The sequence below is a fragment of the Brassica napus genome, chromosome A1 (assembly GCF_020379485.1).
Source record: "Brassica napus cultivar Da-Ae chromosome A1, Da-Ae, whole genome shotgun sequence".
Taxonomy (NCBI): domain Eukaryota; kingdom Viridiplantae; phylum Streptophyta; class Magnoliopsida; order Brassicales; family Brassicaceae; genus Brassica; species Brassica napus.
Genome location: NC_063434.1, coordinates 11,883,902 through 11,896,579, shown reverse-complemented (window position 1 = coordinate 11,896,579; position 12,678 = coordinate 11,883,902). Strand labels below are relative to the sequence as shown.

Below are 12,678 nucleotides of genomic sequence, written 5' to 3'. Positions count from 1 at the left end.
AAGTAGGGAGCAGATGATCTAGGGTGGATAAACGAGCCAGTAATCCAACACCAATACACAGTGATCCACAATAGAAAGATACTACAAGAAATATGGAGTTTAATAGCATAACATAGGCTCCGACTGGTGACATGTAGTATTAAAGCCGAGTTGCAGTATGATTTGTAATTCGATGTAACTTGCAGTAAAAATTATGTGGTATAAACTGTAAGTTTATGTGGTAAGTTCGCAGTAAAAATAAGAGTAATCATTTTTTAAAAATTATTGACTGGTAACTTTTTTGATGTATAAGTTGCAGTATGAATTTCTTAATAAAATAAATGAATATATAAACATATTAATAGTGATATATTTATTAAAAACAAATAAACCATTAAATATTTAAAAATGTTTTAAATAAGTATTATATTTGAAAAATAATTTTCAAAATAATTTGAAAAAAATATATATCTTTTGGAAGTAAAGACGAAGAAGAAGATAGAACACATACGTCAAGCTTATTAGTTTTTGCAAGTAAAAAATGAAAATAACTTTTGCAAGCAAAAGAAGAAGACAGAAGAAAACATACCTTAAGCTTTTTAGGTTTTGAAAGTGCGTGATCCACACTAACTTAGTGTCATATATATATATATAATTTTATAATTGGTATTTTTGAATTATTATATCATATTAACGCTTAAGATTTTGTTTAATAATTAGTTAAAATTTTGAATAATTCAAAAAAATAGGAACAAGAAAGATTATAAAAATCTTTGACTAGATCAAAATTAGGTGGACTCAACTTGGCACACGTAAGTTTTCAAAAATCATTATTTTCTTTTTTATTTTTTAAACAGAAAAAGTAATTAAATTTGTAAATCAACTTCTAATACATGGAAATTTGGTTGATGTTGGTTTAAGTTTTGATTTAGCAATTTTACAAAGGATCTAAGTCAAAATGATATCTCAAGTACAATACATGTTAAATCAAACTTAAAATTAAAAAAAAAAAATTAATGTATGATTGGTAACATTTTTGAGTTACAATCACAAATCAAACTTAATCAAGTTTACCACATGTCACCAATCAAAGCCATAATAGCGTTTTTTGATTGAGTTATGGTTGACGTACCTTTTACCGTGGATACAAGGAAATCCTAGATTTGATAAGGTTTTTTCAAAATTATTATTACAAATTCAAGGTTTTTAAAATAAGTTTCAAGGTTTTTTATTTTAATTTTAGAAAACTATTTAAATGATAATTTTATTCTTTCACAAGTATATTTTGATTATTTATTATTTGATGAAATATATAAATTTTTCAAATTTTTAGTTTTCAGATAATGTTCTTAGTTTTTACAGTTCAGACATTTTATATTTTCTTTTTAAAAAATTAAAGTAAAATAGTAAATATTTTCTTAAAACAAATTGTTTTTAAATGTTCTGACCCCACAAACGTGTTTTACTTTTTATTTATTTTACTGTTAAGCTATCTTATTATTTAACATGCATAATGTTTGGTTAGTAGTTTATATTTTTTATATTTAAGAACACCTTTAGAAACTAAATTATGATACCTAATAATGGCTTAGTTTTTTATTTGTTTCAGGCTCCCAGGTTTTCATGGCTGGCAAATAAAATAAAAATAAAAACCTTATTTGCATAATAAATCAATAATAGTACACTTGGTAGCCGACCAACAGAGTAAAAAAGAGTACATTGGGAAATTGTAATGGTTGATGAAAGTAGGGTACGACCAAAAAAGAGTACAAAGAGTCATGTTAGGTAAAATTCGAGAAGAAAAATAGATCAATCATGCAGACACCTCTCATGTCCCACCCGGACTTGGTTCTCTGTCCTTTTCTTGTAATAAAGGAAGATAAGAAAGTGAAAAAGAGACGGCTAAAGCGCACGTGGCATGTGAGCAATTGCAAAACTTGAAAAGGACATGCTTCACGTGGCTTAATTCCTACCACTTCCTTTAACCATGTGCGCGATTAAAACTACGAAATATCATCAGCTCGTGAAAGTCCCTCCCACAAGAGACATCTCTAGGTTTTGTGCTTAGAGGATGAGCTTACGCTTTTGTACCATATAAATACAAAGGTTTTTGTACCATCTATGAAGGCCTGCTGCAGAGCTGGTTTGTTTCAAGGGCTTAGGCTCTGTTATCCGACATATGATCTTCTGTTTTATCTTTAAAGTCGGTAAGATCTAAACAGACACACTTGATGTACAAAATTTAGTTTTCTTTGAATAAATTTTACAAATATTCAAAAAAAAAAAAACATTTCATAGTTCCCAACTTCTTACGAAAACATAATACATTTCGACTTGGCCTCTATCCAGATACATACGACGTACGAACCGGAGTTTCGAGACATAGTTCAACAGAAACAACATTTTAGAAAGAAAAAAAGACAATGCGTTCCTTACTGTTACACAATGCACATACTTCAACACAGACCCACAAGATGCTAAGACAACAAAAGACCTCTTAGCTCCCGCACAGATCATCAAACCATCACCAGATTCATCATCTTCTTGCCTCCATCACTATTCACCATCAGTCTGTACAGTCACAAACACCTAGCCTCCTTTCCAAACACCTAAAACCCCCAAGTCTCCATCACCAGAGCACCAAAAAACACAGCTCTCCCGGGATTTCACTTAGGTTTTACCAACTCCCACTTTCAATGTTTCTTTCCCCATCCTTTCATACGTAACCATAACAAGTTCAAAGAGATCTAAACACACACAATCTAAAAAAAAAGAAAACAACATTTATCACCTGAACCCTGTGAAAGATTCCTACACCCAGCCCATGTTCTCACAGTTCCTTTCCTATGTATGGTTAAAGTTAAGCCATGACAGACTCAGAGCTAACCTGGCCACCCCTTGCACCGGTTTTCAACTCGCTCACAGGTGGTGGTGAAGAACCTTTCCGACCAAAGTTGAGCAAAAAGTTCCGCTGGTCTTCACTCGTATGACGTAGGCTCGCACGCAAAAGCTCAGCAGGCATCTCCCTCTTTATAGCTACCTCCAACACATCAGCTGCTGCATTCTCCTGCCCATGTATCGTCTCATACTTGCTCCTACAATATTTGGTAAGAAGCGAGAAAAACTCATCAAACGAGGCTCTCCACAGTCCATCATTCGAGTTTTTCACTACTTGAGCAGCTCTCTCGAGAAGAGACACCAACACAACAGACGCTCCATCCCCAGAGGGACTTCCTATCGGACGGAGAGGCGGCTGCTCTGAGGAACAGACAACAGCCGCAAGACAACCACTCAATGCTCGGAGATCCATCGCTTGGACACAGACAGTAACCGCGTTAGCAAGGTTAGCTACCGTCTCTGATGCAGCGGCACCGAATAAAAACCTCAGGTGGCGAAACACAGCCATGCAGACAACCCTAGCGATCTCAGTGCCGGGGACAAGAAGCTGAATATACTTTGTGAGCAGTTTCTTCCCCTTGGGAAGTGTCGCTATGCGTAGAAAGACGATGTCGTCTTTGGTTTTCGGACCGGTTTTGCTGAAGGGATCAACGAGTTGGAGAGAAGTCGCTAAGCCTTCTAAGAGGAGCTGACGCTTTCTCATGAGGTTAGAGCCACCGTCTTGCGGACGGTTGCACTGGAGAGTCCTATCAAGGTCAACTATATCGATCAGAACTCCAAAAGCATCTTCGATGGTGACTCTAGCTGCAACAAGAGGCTCCTGCTCCAGATGATGACGAGAGCCAGGAGGAGATTCAACCTCTAGTAAAGCGCGTGGTCTGCAAACGTGAGGAAGAGTGATCTTTCCGAGAGCATCCACGTGGACTTGCGGTTGTTGCTGATCTGAGCTGCTACTATTACGGGACGACCGAGATTGGTGCTCTTTTAGATGAGAAGGACAGAACTGAGTCTTTACTCTAGATCCGGAGGACTTTTTGGTTAGCCGAGCTTGGTGGTAATAATCGTTGACGTAAGGGTCACTGCTGTGTGAGTTGGAATGCTGCATCTTGAGGATACTCTCAATCTCTTCTGACGTCATGTACTTTGATCTGAACTGAAGTCCGGTTTCGCTTTTCTGGCTGGAGAGAGATGCCTGTTGGGAGAGGCCTCCTCCACTTCTGTTCTTGCGGCTCCTGTGAGACGGCTTGTGTTTGTGTTCCCTTACTTCTTGACGCGATGGGGAAGGGCATGAGCTGTAGAGCTGGGACTGTAACGCGGCGGGATGAGCTAGAGATTGTCTCTGCTGAAGCGAGATCAGCTGCTGTGATGTAAAACCGTTACGAGGAAGAAGCTGCAGCAGCTGCTGCTGCTGTTGTTGCTGTTGAACTAGACTGTGTAACAACCCGGAGCGATCACCGTGCAGAAGAAGGCCAGGGTCAGTAACCCAGTGAGGAGGTTGCACCGTGTTGCCAAGAGTAGGACCACATGAGGCATATCTAGCCAAGTTACTGTTGTAGTGTGGCGGTCCGTGTGACAATCCTGAGAGATGGAAAGTAGAGTTTGGTGCAGGGAGGTTCAGCTGGCTACTACCAGGGAGAGAAGGAGCGCGATGGATGTGGCTCGGTGAAGATATTTGAGTTCTGTTTCCAGGGGAAGGAAAAGAGGTGAAGGTAGACTCTTGTACAATGATCGGTTCGCTATTGTAATGTTGCAGTTGTGCTTGCTGCTGAGGATATGAGGATGTTCTGTGCAAAGAGTTTAAGTTAGCTGATGGTTGTTGTGGCTGTGAAGACCAGCTAGGTTCGTGTGCTTGCTCTTCAAGCGTCTGCTGGTCCAACCAGCTTGTGAACTCATTATCCTGTGTCCAATCTGTTGCAGAAGAACCTGGAGATAAAAACCTATGTCAGAAAAAAACTGGTAATAGAAATAATATCTTAAAATAGATGTCATATTTCGAATTAGAGCATGATTAATGCGGATCTCTTAGAGTGGGTTCTTAGCCGTTTCTTAGTTTTTTTTAGTTAAAAGTTAAGAGACATATCTTATTATTAAGCTAAGAACCCCACCCTAAGAGACTCGCATTAATCATGCTCTTAGGACAAAACACAGAAGCACAAGAAGAAGTAAACAGAGTTAGGTAATAAACTCACTTTCCCTTGAAAAGGAACCTGATCCTCTGTCCCCAATTACTCCAGGGTGTTTGGGCCCGGAAACAACTCTGTTTAGCTGCCAAGCATCAAAACAAACAAAACATATGTAAAAGTAGACAACCAAGTAAGAACAAGAAGCTCCGAAAAGCTATCTTTTTAAGATGAACTAACTAACTTTAGTTTACTTGTCACTATTAACGTCATGACTGTCAGCAAAGAACAAAAAGCTAACCTTAGCAAAAGTTGTGGCAAGATCATCCATTTCAGACAATGATCCCAAACCTGCACCCTGAAACCACAAGTAGATGTTTTTAAACACAACTAAATCATCTAGAAATGATGTTAAAATCTGATACATATCAAAAGAAGTCAATCCAAAATTACCTCTCTTTTATCAAACAAGTGATACCCATCACCGTCATCGGCATGTCCGAGAACAGAAGCGGCATCATCATCGAGACCTCCCAATTCAACTTCTTCAAGACTTTGACCAAAGAACTCATATTGAGATGCGTCAAATAGTGTACTATTATTATTACCTGCACAAGACAACAAGAGATCCGGTTTCATTAGACACATGAGTAGAACTAAAGCTATGTAATAAAAACAGAGCATCTTAAAGCATAAATCCTCTGTTTTTATTTCAAATTTCCTCAAAACTTATAAGCCAATTTGAAGAACAAACAAAACTTAGAAACTGGATCAGAAAACAGACACTCTCGATCTGAATGAAAGCACAAAGAGAGAGAGAAAAAAAAAAGGAACTCACTAGATGAAGAAGCTCGAGCTAAGTTGTGGTAAAGATATCTAGAATCAGATCTCTCCATGATCAACACACAATAATACAAAAGGCTTTACAAATCAGATGAAAGACCGCTAAACAAAACCAGCGAATCTTAATCGAATCTCTTCTAACCAGCTATAGCTCTAGAGTTGCGGGTTGCTTTTCTAACAAGATTACAACTAAACAAAAGAAAATAAAAGTGAAAATCGGCTCAGATTTCTAGAGTTCCTGATTTTCCGGGGAAATTGAAGAAAAAAAAAAGAGTTTCATGGGAAAGTCGGGGAAGCATCCCTCCCTAAAGAAGAAGAAGAAAGAAAGAGGTTAAAGAAGAGAGAGAGGAAATGATGAGTGTTTTATATTTGTTCTGTGCGTAACATTGACACATGACCTTTGCCCGACGAATAAACCCTTTCTTTTTTATAAAACAGTTTTTTTATTCGTAAAATTAAAACTAAAATTTGCGAAATATTTTAGAGAAAAAGACTAGAATAGCACCATTTTTGTTCCCAAAGTAGCACTCAAGGTTCAAAGTTACAAAAATAGGTTTCATTAAAGAGGTAAATATACACTTATATCCCTTGGGTTAATTAATCTAAACCTTAGGGTTTAGAGTTAAGGGGGTGGGGTTTTGGAATGGACACACTAGAAGGAGAAAATCACAAAAATGACATTCATTAAAGGGTAAAATATCCCTAATACCCTTGGTTTAAAATTAAATAAACAAACAAAAATAAATAAAAATAAATAAAATAAAAATTAAAAAAATGAAAAAAAGATTATTTTTTTTTATAGTTTCAGATTATATGTTTTCAGATTCGAAATTTTTACAATTCTTTTTTTCGAAATTTTTTTTTATTATTTTTTTTTCAAATTTTCTTTTTATAATTTAAAAATACTTTTTAAAACTGTTTTTAAAATTTTTATTTTTTATTTTAATATTTTTTTTTATAAAATTTTAAACTTTAATTCCAAAACCCCACCCCTTAACTCTAAACCCTAAGGTTTGAATTAATTAACCCAAGGGGTATAAATGTATATTTACCTCTTTAATGAAACCTATTTTTGTGACTTTGAACCTTGAGTGCTACTTTGGGAACATAAACTTGGTTTGGTGCTATCCTAGTCTTTTTCTCTTTTGGAATTAGGATTTAAAATTTTATAAAAAATAAATACTAAAATAAAAAATAAAAATTTATAAAACAGTTTCAAAAATTATTTTTAAACTATAAAAAAAAAATTTGAAAAAAAACTAAAAAAAAAATTCAAAAATTTTTTTTTTTTAAAAAAAAAATTATAAAAATTTCGAATCTGAAAACATATAATCTGAAACTATAAATTTTTTTATTTTTTTTTATTTTTTTTTATTTTTTTTTTTTTTTTTTGTTTGTTTATTTAATTTAAACCAAGGATATTAGGGACATTTTACCCTTTAATGAATGTCATTTTTGTGACTTTCTCCTTCTAGTGCTCTTTTTGAGACATAAACTTCAAAATGTGATATTATTGACAATTGTCCAATATTTTATGTTATTTTTTTTTAAAATCCCCTTTGCCTTTTTGGTTATATTGAAAAAAATATATCACAACATTGTTTTTTTTGTCAAATTAAAATTCCCTTTTGTTGACAAATATCAAAAGTGAAATATTCTACTTTCCATTTTCTTTCTTGAATTTCCATCATATTCTACTTTCCGATTTTCTTTCTTGAATTTCTAACAGCAATATATATTCATGTATCATCACAGAATGATAATATATTTATTGATTACGAAAAGCTATCATATTCATATCTATCTACTTGTCACTTTCCATGTATACTTACAAGCCAAGTGGATGTCTTCATGTTTATTTTATCCTTTCATGTAACTGTTTTGGATAACTTTGAATTTTGTTTTTGGTAATTTATTGGTACATAACACAACCACTAACTCTATAGTTTATGACATTTTTATATTTGATTCCAGTAATGTTTTCCCACTTAACTTTATGTCATGCCTCAGTTGAAACTCGACCATTAAAAAATTCAGATGCATAGAAATGAACAATAAATAAAATGCATATAGACCAGAATTTAAAATATATAACTGCAGTGACAAGTTATATGGTCCATGTGAATGGATTTCATCCGGTCGGTTCAGTTTGACCTCATATGGCGTAAATATTGTAAACATATATTGCCGCGGACACGATATACTCGGCCTCGGCCACGTGAAGTCTTAAATTGTCATATTAGAATTTCTGAAATTAATTTCGAAGTCCATAAGTATACGCTTATAGTTTTGCAATAACTACAAAGTCAAGCATGCAATTTAAAATTATAAACCTATATACGTATTTAAGCATAACTATAATTAATTATATCTAAAAGTACAAGAAGAGTTTTCAATCTGATGTTTGACGAAAATACTCGATACTTAATTCCATAAGAGTTATCAATGATCTGGAGTTACCACCGGCACCCTTACACCTGGACGAATTATGCTGAGTGAACATGGGTGAATTATAAATGGAATAAGTTAAAAAGAAAACATAGGAGTAAATGGACTAGAGATTCATAAAACACTAAAAATAAATTATGTGCCATAAAACACAAAAAAAATTATGTGCCAAATTTCTCGTGATAAGTGATGTTTTAGATGCAAGACACATATATGTGTAACAAGTTAGTCTTTTGGACAAATCAACACACGTTATTGAGCCAAATCCCAAATATAATCTCTTTTTACCAATTATAATGTCTCTTAATCAAGTTTGGAATGCCAAATCCGGGATGACCATGCTATTGAATATCATTAGGCTTAAAATGTAGGCTCTTGTTGAAGATCAATCTCTTGCTAATGTTTTTGAGCAACTGATTTAATATTACTCATATTACTTTTTAAATGTGTGGAAGACCAAACTACAACTTTACACTTAGTTGTAATATTGTTAATTATCCCCAATTTGATTTCTTAAACATGCATGCTTTAAGCAGAAATAATTATTAGCAAATTTTGTAAATGATATACGCTCATTCCTTAATTGAAATCAATTCAAGAACATCAAGGTGATGACAATTCCGTAAATGTTAGCAACTTAGCATTGTAGAATTGATACGATTCGTTGTGAGACGATAAAAGCATTAGAAACAAAACGAAAGAACGTATTATATGGGTAACATCAATATAGAGCCCAATGGGCCTAATAACATCAATATAGGCTTTTCTACTGGGCTAGGGTTTTGTTTTCAATTTCATTGAGTTTCTTTATCAACTATTAAACCTAGCATTTTCGCTGAACCGCCACTTAGCTTTTTTTTCAGCGGCGATACGAAGACGAAGGAGAGGGATCTATCTACACAAGTGAAGCAACAATGGTGAAGTTCTTGAAGCAGAACAAGGCAGTGATCCTCCTCCAAGGCCGATACGCCGGGAAGAAGGCGGTGATCATCCGATCCTTCGACGACGGAAACCGTGAGCGTCCTTACGGACACTGCCTCGTCGCCGGACTCAAGAAGTACCCGAGCAAGGTCATCCGCAAGGACTCGGCGAAGAAGACGGCCAAGAAATCTAGGGTTAAGTGTTTCATCAAGGTCGTCAACTACCAGCATTTGATGCCTACGCGTTACACCCTCGACGTGGATCTCAAGGAAGTCGCGACCCTCGAGGCTCTGGCTTCAAAGGACAAGAAGGTCGCTGCTCTCAAGGAGGCGAAGGCTAAGCTCGAGGAACGTTTCAAGACCGGGAAGAACAGATGGTTCTTTACCAAACTCAGGTTCTGAAGGAATCACTGTCGGAAGAAACATTTTGAGAGTTTTTGTTGTTGCATTTTCTTATCCAATATTTAAAACAGCGTATTATTGTTAGTTTCTATGGTTCGTATGGAGAACAATGTGGATCCTGTTTTGGATTGTGAAAGACTTCTGTTGGAAATTTCTGTTCTGGAGTTTGATTCTCTATTGCATTTTGATTACCTCTTTGCTTCCATTGAATGATTTTGCTTAGGATTTTGTGATAATTTGAGTATTGGTAATGTCTAGCTTACGCTTTGGTTAGTTTTGTTTGATTCAAGAGTTCCATTCTAAGTAGCTTTGATTAAAATCTCTGCTAGAAAATGATCGATCTTGCATTTCTTTGACAAAAGTCTCCCATTTTGTGGTTGTTGAAGGAAAGTCTTTCAATCTGTAGTTAAATTGAAATTTTATCTAATTTTTTGTTCTTTTGATGATCTTGCATAAGAACATGTTCAGTCACTAGTTCTGATAGGATTTATACGTTCTTAGTCATTTGAAACTGAACTACGTTAGAACCTGCAAATGCATTTCATTCTGCAGTTAGTTGAATGTTAATCTTACACAGCTCAAAAGAGTATAGCTGGAATCATAAGCACAAACGTTCCACATTTTATTCCATAACAAAACGAAAGCAACACTAACCAAAAAGAAAAAAACTGAGGTATTGCTTGTCTTACTGGATTCAAGATGGATGGATATGTAGATTGTGTGATGCCTTTTTACTACTTTGGGACCAATAAATCGACAGCTAAGTAATAGCTTCCGACGATAATGGTCGATGCAACAGAGCTTCTTGCCATCCTAATCCCAATTCCCCGGAACAAAAAGTTTCTGTCTGTAGGATGGATTCCTGTCCATCTCTCCAATCTCTTTCCAGGTTTATTCCATTTCAGAAACTTCCTCTCTTTTGCTGTATACTGTCAAAAGCGAATAGAAACCAAACATGAAAGAAAATGAGATACAGAGCATTTGTAAGATAATGTTGAAAAAGCTATGGATGGATCTTCTTTTTTAACCTTTGGCAGTATTACACACTGTGCACGTGTTCTTGCTGTGTCAAAGCTATGAGATGCTGCAGCTGCAATGGCACCAGAAAATCCAGCAGCAATGCTAACAGCTACCGGAGATAAAGGTCCGACTTCTTCTTCAGAACTGAAACTCAACAATCATTAAAAACAATCACTACACACTTAAATGATAAAACTAGTAGTTTAAATTACCTGGGGAGAGGATTCATTCCGACTGCTTTCCAACCGATCATTGCCTCGTGAAGAAACTGCCATGTTCCGAAAAACACTCCTCCGTAAAGACAATCTCTTATAAGACCTGAACGAAGATTTCTCCATAACGCTCTCACTCCTTCAAGTGATGCAACATCTAGCGGTCTCTTAACATCCATGGCTGATGGTGGATTACCTGTTCCAGTCATCATCCATGGGTACTCTTGCAAAGCGGCTGTCATGTTTGGGTGTTTATGGTTCAACACGGATAACAGATTCACGGTTTGTGTCAACGACTTCATATCAAGAGCGTATCTTCTTAGCAGTTTGTTGATCATTGGTGAAATCACCGGTGCGGTTTCTGCCGCAGCTGCAGCGTTTGGAGCCCGTGAAGCAGCAGTAACTTGTTGTCGGACTTTGATTAGCTCAAATGGAGAAGTCATCACTGTTTCTGCTGCACCTCCCACCATCCCCGCCAGGACAGCTTCACTGACTTGCACATAGTTATCACGTCGACCATCTGGAACAAAAGGAGTTCACATTAAACCACTCTTTATATTCTTCAAGAAAACGGTTTCGGTCCAGCAAAATGGGGTAAATTTCATACTAGCAACTTTGTAAGGAACCAACTTTGAATGTAAAACCCATGAATGGGTTTGAATACTGCTATGTACTCAACATAATCTATGTGACAATAAAGTTCAACTCAACTGTGTAATGGGTTAAGTGAGAAGAGCTAGATGCAAAACCTAATCTTGATTCTCACATATTAGGGGGTAGAAAGGAGAAATGGGTCTGTGTAATTTGTAGAAAGCTGTAAGAATCTCACAGTGTAAAGAAAGCAACCAAATTTTACTTGTAAATGCCATGAACGGATTCGAATACTGCTACATAATCTATGAACAAATGCAGAAAGAGAGATGGATCTTTAACAGACTGCGTTCTTGACAGAAGTTCAAGATGCAAAACCTACACTTGAATCATACACATTAAGCATTAAAAGAGACATGGATCTGCGTAATACCTTTATAAAAAGCCGTGAGAATCTCATAGACACCGAACCTTGCACCAACACCTGAGATTCTTCCAAGTGTTAACCATCCAAGACCACTGTACAAACCTGCATTTGTGTTCAAAAAGACACAACCAATCAAACAATACATCATTTTTGCCTGAAGCAACAATGAAAAGAGTAAATTTGCGAAACCTGAATAGCCAGAGAAGCGGAAAACTCTGTTGACGACTTGAGATGGGCTTAGTTTCTTACTGGGTCCTGAACCAACCTGCATTTTCAATTGCAGACATCAATCCTCCCCGGAGAGTTCAAATCAATAAAAGAAGAAGAGGAAAGAAACCTGGATAATGGTTTTGATGGTATCTAGAGGGTAAGCGAGCGCAGTTCCTAGCGAGACAGAGGCCGATGCGGCGATAGCATGCGTCGCAAACTGATGGTTCTCAATAAGCTTTTCCATTTCAAGGCTTCGATTGTGGCAACGATAACGATCCTGGAGACAAAAACGAGAGCGTCGTCTAAGTGTTCGACGAAATGCCTCAACGAAAGCAAGAAAAAGTGTCTATAAAGTATATCAAACTTTGATTTACTTTTTCAGACAAGAAGACGTTTCTCCGATCTAAGTAAACAAAAACTTCAGCTTCAACACTGTTCTACGTTGGAGAAGCAACGAGATCAGAGACAAACAACGAAGACGAGGTTCCGATCCAAGTCGAAGAACAAGACAAACGACGTCGTTTAGCAAGAAAAATACCCTAAAAACAAAACGACGGCGTTTTGGTAATTTAGGAATTAATAGAAAAAAAAAAGAAACGGAAAACAAA

General features: G+C 36.1%; 3 protein-coding genes across 4 annotated transcripts; 1 reads left to right on the top strand and 2 right to left on the bottom strand.

Moving 5' to 3' along the window:
• Window positions 1–2,213: 2,213 nt before the first annotated feature.
• Window positions 2,214–6,217, bottom strand: LOC106369215 (protein PAT1 homolog 2-like). 2 transcript variants are annotated; one of them, XR_001274147.3, is made up of 6 exons: window positions 5,836–6,217; window positions 5,451–5,605; window positions 5,299–5,355; window positions 5,067–5,142; window positions 2,771–4,800; window positions 2,214–2,692 (listed from the first exon to the last, which is right to left on the bottom strand). XR_001274147.3 is itself a non-coding variant. In XM_013809331.3 (5 exons), the coding sequence occupies exons 1-5, from the start codon at window positions 5,891–5,893 to the stop codon at window positions 2,840–2,842; spliced, it is 2,307 nt and encodes a 768-aa protein (XP_013664785.2). In that variant the 5' UTR covers window positions 5,894–6,217; the 3' UTR covers window positions 2,214–2,839. The 2 variants fall into 2 exon arrangements, 1 of the variants encoding a protein (XP_013664785.2); XM_013809331.3 differs by having other exon boundaries at window positions 2,214–4,800.
• Window positions 6,218–9,101: 2,884 nt separating this feature from the next.
• On the top strand, window positions 9,102–9,801 carry LOC106369216 (60S ribosomal protein L27-3). Its single transcript, XM_013809332.3, has one exon. The coding sequence runs from the start codon at window positions 9,203–9,205 to the stop codon at window positions 9,608–9,610; it is 408 nt and encodes a 135-aa protein (XP_013664786.2). The 5' UTR covers window positions 9,102–9,202; the 3' UTR covers window positions 9,611–9,801.
• Window positions 9,802–10,127: 326 nt separating this feature from the next.
• On the bottom strand, window positions 10,128–12,674 carry BNAANNG10350D. Its single transcript, XM_013809336.3, has 7 exons — window positions 12,445–12,674; window positions 12,198–12,347; window positions 12,050–12,125; window positions 11,867–11,962; window positions 10,843–11,362; window positions 10,639–10,774; window positions 10,128–10,539 (listed from the first exon to the last, which is right to left on the bottom strand). Exons 2-7 carry the CDS (start codon window positions 12,312–12,314, stop codon window positions 10,345–10,347), a joined length of 1,140 nt encoding a protein of 379 aa, XP_013664790.2. The 5' UTR covers window positions 12,315–12,347; window positions 12,445–12,674; the 3' UTR covers window positions 10,128–10,344.
• Window positions 12,675–12,678: the final 4 nt, after the last annotated feature.